The sequence below is a fragment of the Heterodontus francisci genome, chromosome 26 (genome assembly GCF_036365525.1).
Source record: "Heterodontus francisci isolate sHetFra1 chromosome 26, sHetFra1.hap1, whole genome shotgun sequence".
In the NCBI taxonomy this organism is placed as follows: domain Eukaryota; kingdom Metazoa; phylum Chordata; class Chondrichthyes; order Heterodontiformes; family Heterodontidae; genus Heterodontus; species Heterodontus francisci.
This window is the reverse complement of record NC_090396.1, coordinates 12,764,420-12,777,084: the sequence shown is the minus strand read 5'-3', so window position 1 is coordinate 12,777,084 and position 12,665 is coordinate 12,764,420. Positions and strand designations below refer to the sequence as shown.

General features: G+C 41.9%; 1 protein-coding gene across 1 annotated transcript in view; it reads right to left on the bottom strand.

The window, feature by feature from the left end:
• Positions 1–12,665, bottom strand: part of tmem104 (transmembrane protein 104) — a 246,945-nt gene that overhangs the window by 147,283 nt on the left and 86,997 nt on the right. The window contains exon 6 of the mRNA XM_068057817.1: positions 6,334–6,433. Within this exon, the coding sequence (XP_067913918.1) occupies positions 6,334–6,433 (100 nt within the window). The remainder of the gene's footprint in view (positions 1–6,333; positions 6,434–12,665) is intronic.

The following is a 12,665-nucleotide window of genomic DNA, read 5'->3' as shown; positions in this document are numbered from 1 at the left end:
GATAGGAATGCAGGTTTTTTTTTTTTTTTTTTACAACAACCTGGAAGGTTTCTATTTTTTTTTATTTAGAGATACAGCACTGAAACAGGCCCTTCGGCCCACCGAGTCTGTGCCGACCATCAACCACCCATTTATACTAATCCTACATTAATCCCATTACCCTCTCACATCCCCACCTTCCCCCTACCACCTACCTATACTAGGGGCAAATTATAATGGCCAATTTACCTATTAACCTGCAAGTCTTTGGCTGTGGGAGGAAACCGGAGCACCCGGAGAAAACCCACGCGGTCACAGGGAGAACTTGCAAACTCCGCACAGGCAGTACCCAGAATCTAACCCGGGTCGCTGGAGCTGTGAGGCTGCGGTGCGAACTACTGCGCCGCCCCCATGGTTACTTATCTCCTAGCATTAGCCCACAGATTAAATTGTATTCAATTTCACACCTTGCAGTGGTGGGATTTTCACTTTTCGTCTGTGGATTGTTCATCCAGTCTCAGAACCAGCATATTACCCTACAATTGGGCGAGATTAGCATACAACAGGACAGGATTATCTGCACCTAAAAGTTACAGAAAGATAACTCATTCAGTGCCTTTTAATTGGTACTTTACCTTACTTTTCCTCTAATGTACACAATTATCTGAGCTACCCAGTACAGTACCTAATACTACAAAATGTCCTAAACCGGACATCTGTAGACCAAAAACAAGGAGACTAACTTGCAACAGAAACAGATCGATGTTTTCCTTAAAACCGAAATTTCACCATTTGGTGGGAAATCTTTAATAAGCCAATTTGACAATTTAAAATAAAACTGAGCTGCTTCAAGAAAGAATTTTGTTCATGTGTGTGCATATATTTGGCCAGGGAAGATTGGAGTGGAAGACAATACACAGATCACTAACAATGGAGATTGGTTTCAGTGAGAAGTCAAGCTGGTCTCAGAGGCAAGACATTACATGTTAACTGCATTTGAAAGTCTCCCTAGAATGTAAGATTCGTATTAATCCAGTCGCTCCCAGACATTCCAGAATCTCTCTAGTCCAAACTATTCCACAAGAACATAAGAAATAAGAGTAAACCGCACAGCTGCTTCAGCCTGCTCTCCCATTCAATACGATCATGGCTGATCTTCTGCCTCAACTCCACATCTCTCGATTGCCCAAGAGATCAGAAATCTGTATCTCAGCCTCAAATATACTCAATGATGGAGTATCCACAACTCTCCATGATGCAGAATTCCAAAGATTCACAACCCTCTGAGTGAATAAGTTTCTCCTCATCTTAGTCCTAAAGTATTCCAGGTGTGGTCTCACCAAAGCACCATACAATTGTAGCAAGACCACTTTATTCTTGTACTCCAATCCACTTGCAAAAAAGGCCAACATGTCATTTGCCTTCCTAATTGTTTGCTGGACCGGCATGCTAACTTTATGTTCCTTGTACGAGAGCACCCAAGTCTCTCTGAATATCCAGATTTACAAGTTTCACGCCTTTTAAAAAATATTCTGCTCTTCTATTCTTACGACCAAGTGAACAATCGCATCAGCATATTTAGACACATTATTCTCGGTCTCTTCATCTAAGTCATTAATATACAGATTGTAAATAGCTGACACCCCAGCACTGATCCTTACGATGCGCCACTAGTCACAGCATAGTAACGTGAAAATGCCCCATTTATGCCTACTTTGCTTCCTGTTTGTTAACAAATCCTCCATCCATGCTAATATATTATCCCCAACTCCATGAGCCCTTATCTTGCCTATTAACCTATTGTGTGGCACCTTATCAGATACCTTTTGGAAATCCAAGTATACATCATTTACTGGTTCCCCTTTATCTACCCTACTAGTTATATCCTCAAAAAACTAATAAATTTGTCAAACACTATATTCCTTTCGTAAAACAAAGTTGATTTTTTAATGAAATGTACTTTTGTTGAACATTTTGACTTCTTTAAAGGTTTCTCACTTTATTAACTGCTATACTTTTTAGTCTATTTACCCAATCAACCTTAACCTCCCCTCATACCTATGCAATTGGCTTTGTTGAAGTTCAATAGTCTTGTTTAGGACTGGAGTATGTTGCTTTCAAACTTAATATGGAATTCAATTGTATTATAATAACTTTATCCCGCCGAGGATTTTTTTTTTTACTATGAAATTACTAAAAAAGAGGCAGGTTTAATTAAAGTTCTTGGGATGTGAGCATTGCTGGCAAGGCCAGTATTCATTGCTCATCCCTAATTGCCCTCGAGAAGGTGGTGATAAGCCATCTACATAAACCACTGAAGTCCATGTGGTGTAGGTACACTCAGTGCTTTCTGTAGCAGTTTGATAAGTGGCTTGCTAGGCCATTTCAGAGGGCAATTAAGAGTCAACCACATTCTTGAGTCACATGTAGGCCAGACTGGGTAAGGATGGCAGATTTTCTCCCCTGAAGGACAGGAGTGAACCAGATGGGTTTTTACAACAATCCAGTAGTTTCATGATTATTAATGAGACTAGCATTTTATTCCCAATGAATTTAATTTAAATTCCCGTAGCTGCAGTGGTATGATTTGAACTCATGTCTCCAGAGGATTGGTCCAGGCCGCTCGATTACTAGTCCAGTGACATAACCACTATGCTATTGCCCCCATTTTTTTTATTCATTCATGGGAAGTGGGCGTCACTGGCCAGGCCAGCATTTATTGCCCATCCCTAATTGCCCTGGAGAAGGTGGTGGTGAGCTGCCTTCTTGAACCGCTGCAGTCCATTTGGGGTAGGTACACCCACAGTGCTGTTAGGAAGGGAGTTCCAGGATTTTGACCCAGCGACAGTGAAGGAACGACGATATAGTTCCAAATCAGGATGGTGTGTGACTTGGAGGGGAACTTGCAGGTTTTGGTGTTCGCATGTCTTTGCTGCCCTTGTCCTTGTTGGTAGAGGTCACAGGTTTGGAAGGTGCTGTCTAAGGAGCCTTGGTGCATTGCAGCAGTGCATCTTGTAGACGGTACACACTGCTGCCACTGTGCGTCGGTGGTGGAGGGAGTGAATGTTTGTAGATGGGGTGCTAATCAAGTGGGCTGCTTTGTCCTGGATGGTGTCGAGCTTCTTGAGTGTTGTTGGAGCTGCACCCATCCAAGTGGAGAGTATTACATCACACTCCTGACTTGTGCCTTGTAGGTGGTGGACAGGCTTTAGGGAGTTACCACCTGTAACTCACCACGAGTGAGTTACTCGCCTCAGGATTACTAACCTCTGACCTGCTCTTGTAGCTACGGTATTTATATGGCTACTCCAGTTCAGTTTCTAGTCAATGGTAGCCCCTAGGATGTTGATAGTGGGGGATTCAGCGATGGTAATGCCGTTGAATGTCAAGGGAGATAGTTAGATTCTCTCTTGTTGGAGATGGTCATTGCCCAGCACTTGTGTGGCGCGAATGTTACTTGCCACTTATCAGCCCAAGCCTGGATATTGTCCAGGTCTTGATGCATTTCTACACGGACTGCTTCAGTATTTGAAGAGTCACGAATGGTGCTGAACATTGTGCAATCATCAGCGAACATCCCCACTTCTGACCTTATGATTGAAGGAAGTTCATTGATGAAGCAGCTGAAGATGGTTGGGCCTAAGACACTACCCTGGGGAACTCCTGCAGTGATGTCCTGGAGCTCAGATGATTGACCAACAACCATCTTCCGTTGCGCTAGGTATGACTCCAGCCAGCAGAGGGTTTTTGCATAATACTAGATCTAAAATAGCTTTCTCCCTGGTTGGTTTCACAACAACGTATTGTTCCAGGAAACTATCGCAAAAGCATTCTACAAATTCATCTTCCAGACTATCATTGCCAATTTGATTTGTCCAGTCCATATGAAAATTAAAAGTTCAATATTATTTTGGAGCTTGTAACCAAGGCAATCATTTCTTGCTTAATGCGCTGTCTAACCGTATAGCTAGTGTTAGGGATGCTATAAACTACTCCCACCAGCCTTTTTGGACTCTTATTATTCCGAAACTCCACCTATACTGATTCTAATTCCTGATCTTCTGCAACAAGATTCCTTCCCACTCTTGTCCTTATGTCATCCTTTACCATAAGGCTATTCCACCTCCTTTATTCTGTCTTTTTGAAATGTTGCGTACCCTGGAATATTTCTCAACCTTGGTCACCTTGTAATCATGTCTCTATAACGGCGATTAGATCTAAACCATTTATCTCCACTTACGCCACTGGTTCATCTATCTTTACCTGAATGCTTCACACATTCAGATAAAGAGCCTCTAATTTTTTTTTAAACTTTTTTTTTTACTACTCTTTGCATGGACCTTATTCGTTGATGCACAATTACCATTAAACTCTATCGCCTCCTGTCGCACTCTGCTCGTCTTCACCCAACAACACTGCTTGATGGCCTCAACTTTTGACCTTAGATTTCTAAATCTCCCATCACTGACCCCTCCCCTGCCCGTTTTTAGTTTTAAGCCATAGTGTGAAGTGATACATTTTGGCTGGAAGAACAAGGAGGCGCAATATAAATTAAAGGGTACAATTCTAAATGGGGTGCAGGAACAGAGACACCTGGGGGAACATATACACAAATTGTTGAAGGTGCCGAGCAGGATGAGAAAGTGGTTAAAAGGGCATACGGAATCCTGGGCTTTAAAAAAAAAATTGGAGGTACAGAGTACAAAAAGCTAGGAAATGATGAACCTTTATAAAGTACTGGTTCAGCCACAAATGGTGTAGTGTCCCCAATTCTGGGCACCACGCTTTAGGAAGAGGCTTTAGAGATGGTACAGAAAAGATTTACAAGAATGGTTCCAGGGATGACGGACTTCAGTTATCTGGATAGATTGAAGAAGCTGGGGCTGTTCTCCTTACAAAAGTGAAGATTAAGGGGAGATTTGATGGTTGTTAAAATCACGAGTGATCTAAATAATAGGTAGGGAGAAACTGTTCGCATTGGCGGAGGGGTCAAAAACCAGAGGACACCATTTTAATGAATGACAAAAGATCCAAAGGTGGCAAAGAAAAGCTTTTTTACGCAGCAAGTGGCTAGGATCTAGAATGCACTGCCTGAGTGTGGTGGAGGCAGACTCAATCAGGGCTTTCAAAAGAGCATTGGATAAGCAACTGAAAAACAAATAATTTGTAGGACGATGGGGAATGGGCGGGGGAGTGCGACTAGCTGATTTGCTCTTGCAGGCATGGCCACGATGAGTCAAATGGCCTCCTCTGTGCTGGAACCATTCTATGAACTCTGATTGCTTTTTGAAAGCTGCTATTGAATCTGTATCCACCACCCCATCAGGCAAATCTTAAGCGACTCTAAAAAAAAAAAAAAAAAAAATCTTGTCCTCATGTCACCTCTGGCTCTTTTGCCAATCACCTTAAATCGGTGCCCTGTGGTTACTGACCCTTCAGCCACGGAAACAGTTTATCTTTATTTACTCTATCTAAACCGGTCATGATTTTCAACCCCTCTATCAAATCTCCTCTTAGCCTGCTTTGCTGCAAGGAGAACAATCCCAGTTTTTCCAGTCTATACACACAACTATAATCCCTTATCCCTGGAACCATTCTAGCAAACCTCTTGTACGCCCTTCAAAGTCTTCATGTCCTTCTGAAAGTGTGGGTACAAAATTGGATACAATACTGCAGCTGGGGTTGAACTAGTGTTTTATAAAGGGTTTAGCACAACCTCCTTTTATTTTGCCTCTATTGTTGTAAAACACCATGGGACATTTTCCCCATTAAAAATTAGTCTACATTTATATTCTAAATAACACGCTCTGATGACCTGCTGTTTCCGTGTGTGTCAATATAGTTAAAATTCACAAATAAATGATTATGTCCAGACAATGTTTTTGGCCTATGACTTCCATTGGTGGCATAAAAGGGACAAGTTTTGAACCACTGGGGACAGGGACTGTCCATGGATACTGCGGTTGTTCTTGCCTGGTCTGATCATGTTACTGTTAATTCTATTCGTATTAACACAGGGGTTAATGAAGCATGCCCATTTTTAAACCTATCCTTTGTAGTTTGAAGTATAATTAACAATAATGAGGATAAAGTACAGCTAACCAGCTTTAGTTTCAATTTAGCAGCTAGTGGCAAATTGAAAATCAGTATTTTTGGTGCTATTGTATTAATGGGCAGAAATCACAAGGAACCTAATAAAATGAATGAGTTATTCTGCTTTTACTCCATAATCAATTTTCCTTTGCCTCAACTTATTTCTTTACTTCAGAATAACTATATGACCATTCATCATAAAATTAGATCTCAGTGACATTGCAGCTAAATGAAGGGCAAGAGCATCAATTGAGCACTTACCAGACGACTTCAGTAAGGGAATATGGGACAGCAGCTGCGTAGATAGCCAGATCCCCATAGAGGTAGATTATGATGCAGATGTAAAACATGTTGACTCCCACTGTGAGGGATAGAAACAAAACAAATTAAAGATGCTGCAACCCATATGTGTTCTCAAACCTTTATGCAATGACAGATGCTCTTCTCTGCCACCAACTTTATTTTCAGTTATTGGCACTTGATACTGAAGTGAGTGCTGCCAGGACTGACCTGTGCAGCAATCTGTCCATTTTGTCTTGGTGCTTATTTAAGAGATTAGTCACTACGTGAACTGTCAAAAGCGAAGTGGGCAACTTTCCTCCAATGCTAGATTTTTTTTTCAGTGAATTACTAAAACATACCGTTTATGATGTTTTGTCAGGGCGCGACATATGGCCAAGTGTGATGGATAGACTGTATACTACAAACTGGTAAGTTGCCCCATCTAAGGGATGTGAGTAAACAGTACTGCCTAACAGCATCTATGCATCCCAGGTTTGATCATTAATCTATGCTGAAATAACTGATCTCAGACCGGACAGTGGTTGAGCACTACATGTCTTCAGCACCCTGGGCTAAGAAAAAAAGCCAACTAGCGCTCATCAGCGACTCCTCAAAAACATCAGCTGCAAATATCTTCTGAACACCAGGCTTAGATAATGAACTGCCATGTGAATAAAGCAGCAAAAGGTTGCCAGGATCCTTAGAATGGGCTCCTGGCAGGTCAACATCTATAGGAAAAAAATATGAGAAAAGCTGAAGACAAAGACTTCCTTTGCAAGGCTGCTAACAGCACAACTCTCAATCAAACCTGAACTCTTGAGCAACTTTTCCTGACCACCAATGCCTTGGCTCCATATGTCACCTTCTACCCTGACATTTGGACTGGGGGGTGGGGGAGGGGCAGGTAAGCTCATATGCACACTTGGACAATATACAGGAAACTTTGCTTTGCAATTGAACCACACAGTCCAAGAAGTAAAGCTTCTGTTCCCCATTACAGGCATGCTTCACCTTCATAAATAACGCCAGTAGTCATTTCCTGGATATTTGATTATATATCAGGTACTAATAATCACTTACACTTTGTTGTTAAGGCAGAGAGAGATCAGAGTTTGTAGCTGTGAATATTAGTAGTAATCCTGAGCAGGGATTGTGATAGTGATTTTCTGCGACTTGTAGAATCATCGAATGGTTGCAGCACAGGAGGCCATTCAGCCCATTATGTTTGTGCCAGCCCTCTCCAGGCTCCCCTCCAAGCCACACACCATCTAGACTTGGAACTATATCGCCATTCCTTCACTGTTGCTGGATCAGAATCCTGGAACTCCCTTCCTAACAGCACTGTGGGGAGCATCCACACCAGATGGACTGCAGCAGTTCAAGAAGGTGGCTCACCACAACCTTTTCAAGTGCAATTAGGGGTGGGCAAAAAATGCTGGCTTAGCCAGCGATGCCCATGTCCCATGAAAGAAAAAAAAAAGCAACTTGCGTAGTCCCACTCGCCCCACCCTCTCCCTGTAGCCCTGCAAATTCTGTCAGGTAAATATCCAATTTCCTTTTGAAAGCCACATTGAAACTGCCTCCACCACACACTCAGGCACTGCATTCCAGACCCTAACCACTTGATACGCAGAAAGTTTTTTCCTTAGGTCACCTTTAGTTCTTTCGCCAGCCACCTTAAATTGAGAGCCACTGGTTCTCAACTATTCCACCAATGGGAAGTTTCTCCTGATCTATTTTGCCTAGACCGCTCAAGATTTTGAACACATTGATCAAGTCTCCTCTCAACCTCTCCTCGTCTCCCAGGAGAATAGCTCCAGCTTCTCCAATCTATCCACATAACTGAAGTCCCTCATCCCTGGAACCACAAATTTTTTCTGCACCCTCTCTAATGCCTTCGCATCCTTCGTAAAGTGTGGTGTCCAGAATGGGAGACATTGCTCCAGCTGAAACCGAACCAATGTGTTATACAGGTTCAACATAACTTCCTTGCTTTTGCACTCTATGCTTCTATATTATGAAGCCCAGGATCCCATTTGCCTTATCAACCACTTTCTCAACCTGCCCTGCTACTTTCAATGGTTTATGCAAATATGCCCACCCCCACACCACCACCCCCCCATCCCTCTGCTCCTACACCCCCTTTCAAATTATATCCTTCATTTTATATTGCATCTGATTCTTCCTACCAAAATTTATCACTTCACACTTCTCTGCATTAAACTTCACCTGCTACAAGTCCGCCCATTCCACCAGCCCGTCTATGCACTCTTGAAGTCCATCACTATCCTTCCTACAGTTCGCAACACTTCCAAGTTTTGTCTCATCTGCAAATTTTGAAATTGTGCCCTGCACATCTAAACCTACTTCAATGATAATTACCAAGAAAAGCAATGGTCCTAGTACTGACCTCTGAGGAACCCCACAATAAAAAAAAAATCTAAAATACCTGCCTCCAGTCCGAGAAACAACCTTTCATCACTATTTTTCCTGTCACTCAGCCAACTTCATATCCATGCTGCCACTGTCCCTTTTATTCCATGGGCTTTAACTTTGCTGGCAAGCCTGTTATGTGGGAGTTTATCAAATGCTATTTGGAAGTTCACATACCTCATAACAGCATCACCCTCATCAACCCCCTGTTACCACATCAAAAAACACAATCAATTTAGTTAAACATGATTTGCCATTAATATATATGTGCTGACTTTCCTTAATTAGTCCACATTTGGCTAAATGACTTAATTTTATCCCGGATTATCATTTCTAAAACCTTTCCCATCATCGCGGAACAAACTGTCTGGCTTACAGTTGCTGGGCTTACCCTTACACCCTTTCTTGAACAAGGGTGCAACTTTTGCAATTCTCCAGTCCTCTGGCACCAACCCTGCATCTAAGGATTGGAAGATTATGGCCAGTACCTCTGCAATTTCCACCCTTACTTCCCTCAGTATCCTCAGATGCATCCCATCCGGTCCTAGTGACGTACCAACTTTAATTACAACCAGCCTAATACCTCCTCTATCAATTTTTAGCCCATCCAGTATCTCAATTACCTCCTCTTTCTCTACCACTTTGGCATCTTCCTCTTTGGTAAAGATAGATGCAAACACTCATTTAGTACCTCAGCTATGTCCTCTGCCCCCATCCGTAAATCCCCTTTTACACCATCAGAATCTCTTAGCATCTCTGTTTAATTCCTTAATATTCACAAGATTAATTCTCAGACAGAAGTATTACCTTTTTAATGTACAAAAACAGTATAACTGGATAAATCTTTGAATTAGTTACCTTTTTTTTTTAAATTTGAGGCCTATGGTGTGTATATATAATTGTTCCAGCTCTGCTCACTCACCTGTAGATATTAAGCTTTCAAACTCACTCCTTCATCACCTCTCCCTCATTCCCAACAAAATAACTTCATGTTGTTCAGTTACATATTCACCTTCATGCCACACCTCTGATCTGGCTTCTCTACTATATCTTGCCAAAGCTTCTCTCTCATTTACTGATTTCTTCAACCACGCTCACCTTTTTCACTCATCTGGGGCTAACTTCAGGTCTTCACCCCAATCAACAACTTGCATTTATATAGCACCTATAACGTTATAAAACATCCCAAGATGCTTCACAGGAAAATTATGGAACAAAATTTGACATCAAGTCACATCAGGAGATCTTAAGCCAGATAACCAAAATCTTGGTCAAAGACTGAGGTGTTAAAGAGTGTCTTAAAAGGAGTAAAGAGGTAGAGGGCCTGAGAAGTTGAGGAGGGAACTGCAGAGCTTCGGGCCTAGGCAGCTGAGGCAAGGCCACCAATGGCGCAGCGATTAAAATCTGTCATGTTCAAGAGGCCAGAATTAGCAGAGCACAAATATGAGGGTTGAGGGCTGAAGGAGATTACAGGAGGGGCGAGGCCATGGAGTGGTTTGAAAATAAGGGTGAGAACTTTAATTGTGGCATTACTTGGCAACAAAAAACACTAGCAAATCCTTCCTCCTTAATGTTGCATTACTTCTCCAATCCAAGGACCTTTAGCAGTAGATATTGGGAAATTTAGGCACATTAAAACACTCAGTTGCTCAGATACAAGATGCTAGGTTTGCAAATCTGAAGACTGTTTGATACAAGTTTTTGAAAAGTCAACTGGAGATTCAGAGAGCAGCAAGTTGCACAATTCCAGGTTTGTTAGTAATGAACTAAAAAAATTAATCTCAATTTATTTGTCAAAGGAGAATTGAACTAGTCTAGCTCTTCAAAATGCTGAGTTGCTTGGATATTGCTAATTCACATCAGTACTTGGGAAAGTTGGTGAATGCCAAGTCCTGCTTGAGCACAGTCTGTGGAATCATGTTGAAAAAAGCAGGTGGTGCTTTGGTCCTCAGCAACAGCAAAGGCCTTGCACATGTTCAGGTTGCAGAAGATAGGACTCAATGCGTTTCTTTCTCTATTTGAAGTTCCTAAGCACATACTGGAAAGGCTCCCCTCAAACCACAAGCAAATCCAGGACCAGAGAGGACTTGAGAAAAAATTAGAAATGGTACAAAGAGCAGGCAGGCTCAATGCAGAGCATATGAGTCATGCAGAATTTGGAAGGGCAAGTCACCTCACAGAGGCACATCTTAGCAATACAGGAACAGGAACAGGCCATTCGGCCTGTCGAGCTGATCTGCCATTCAAACAGATCATGATTGATATGCATCTCAACTCCATCCACACACCTTGGTTCCCTTAGTATCCTGGCCTAACAAAAATCTTAGCATAAGCTCCTTACATGACGACTTGGATTAACTAGTTGGTTATGAGTAAACCCATTACATGACATTGGACTTGACCTAAAGAATAGAAAGTTTGACACACAAGATACCCAGGCAAGCTGATTATAGAAAACATGGACTTGGGAACTACTTTGTGGCTAGATATTGATGATACATGCTCCTATATCTGGCATTTCATACCTATTTAAATAGTGCTTCAGCCCAATAGTTTCTATAATTCTAGCTGTTGTTGAAGCTCTATCTCCTAAGGGAGGCATCAATGGTCAGTGGGAAAGGTGCAAGAACATAGGAATTGCTGGATGAAAAAAAAAAGGTCGAGTTTGCCTTCTACCATCTTGGCAGTTACTTGATAACAAAATTGTTGCAACTAATTGCGGCAATTTCTCAATTAGCCTCCAACAGGCCCAGTGGTGGAGAGCTTTGGGAACCAGAGGTCCTGAGTTACCAATGTAATGCAATCAGCCTTCAGAAAAAGGATTTCAAATATTTTGTTACAAAAAGAATGATGACATGCTGCTTAGACTACAGCTGCAGTCCTATTGGAAACTAGGAACAGTCACCTGTACAGTGCAACCAGTCAAGCTGACAGGCTATTTCAATGGAGATTTTTTTTTCGCCAGTTACCTTCATAGAAACATGGGCAGGAGTAGGCCATTCAAAACCCTCAAGCCTATTCAAGAAGATCATGTCTAATCTGCAATTCTATTTAACCATCTTGGTTCCATATCACTCGACACCCTTACCCAACAAAAATCTAATCAGCTTTGAAATTGCATTTTTTTTTTTCCACAACTCGATGGCAATGAACTACTCTCAACCAATGGATGTTTCACAAGAGTGGATCATCTGGTAACACCAGCACCTGTAGAACTAAACAAGATTAACTTTCCAATTGATTTTATAGATCAGTAATGGCTGAAGCAAAGTAGTCGTTCCCAACAACTGGTGCACGAAGCAGTTCACAACTCCGAAAGGAACATAATACCAGAATTCTACACGCGAGTTCAAGTATATCCAAATTTGCAGATGGCAGCAGGTAGAGCGACTGGGAGCAGGAAGTGGCAAAGGGACATAAAAAGATTAATTGATTGAGCAAAACTATGGGAAATGGGAGCTCAATATGGAGAAGTGCGAGGTTTGAATCCAACTTTGGATCCAAGCACAAACATCAGGGTATTTTCAAAATGGGAAGAGATGAGGAACTGTGGAGGAACAAGGCATATGGGTATCCACGTACAGAAATCACAAAGCTAGTGCACAAATACAGGAGCAAGGAAAGTCACCCTTTATCTCAAGAGGGCTGGAATACAATGTTTCAGTTGAGCCTTGGTTAGAGCCTATATGGAATAGTGTGTTCAGTTCTGGGCACTGCACCACAGGAAGGGCATATTGGTCCTAGTGGGGGTATAGAGCACATATTTACCAAAGTGATATTGGAGCTAAAAGGTTTGAACGATGAGGACAAGTTGTATAAACTTGCACTATATTCTCAAATTTATAAAATTGAGGAGTTATCTAGTTGACATGCTCAAA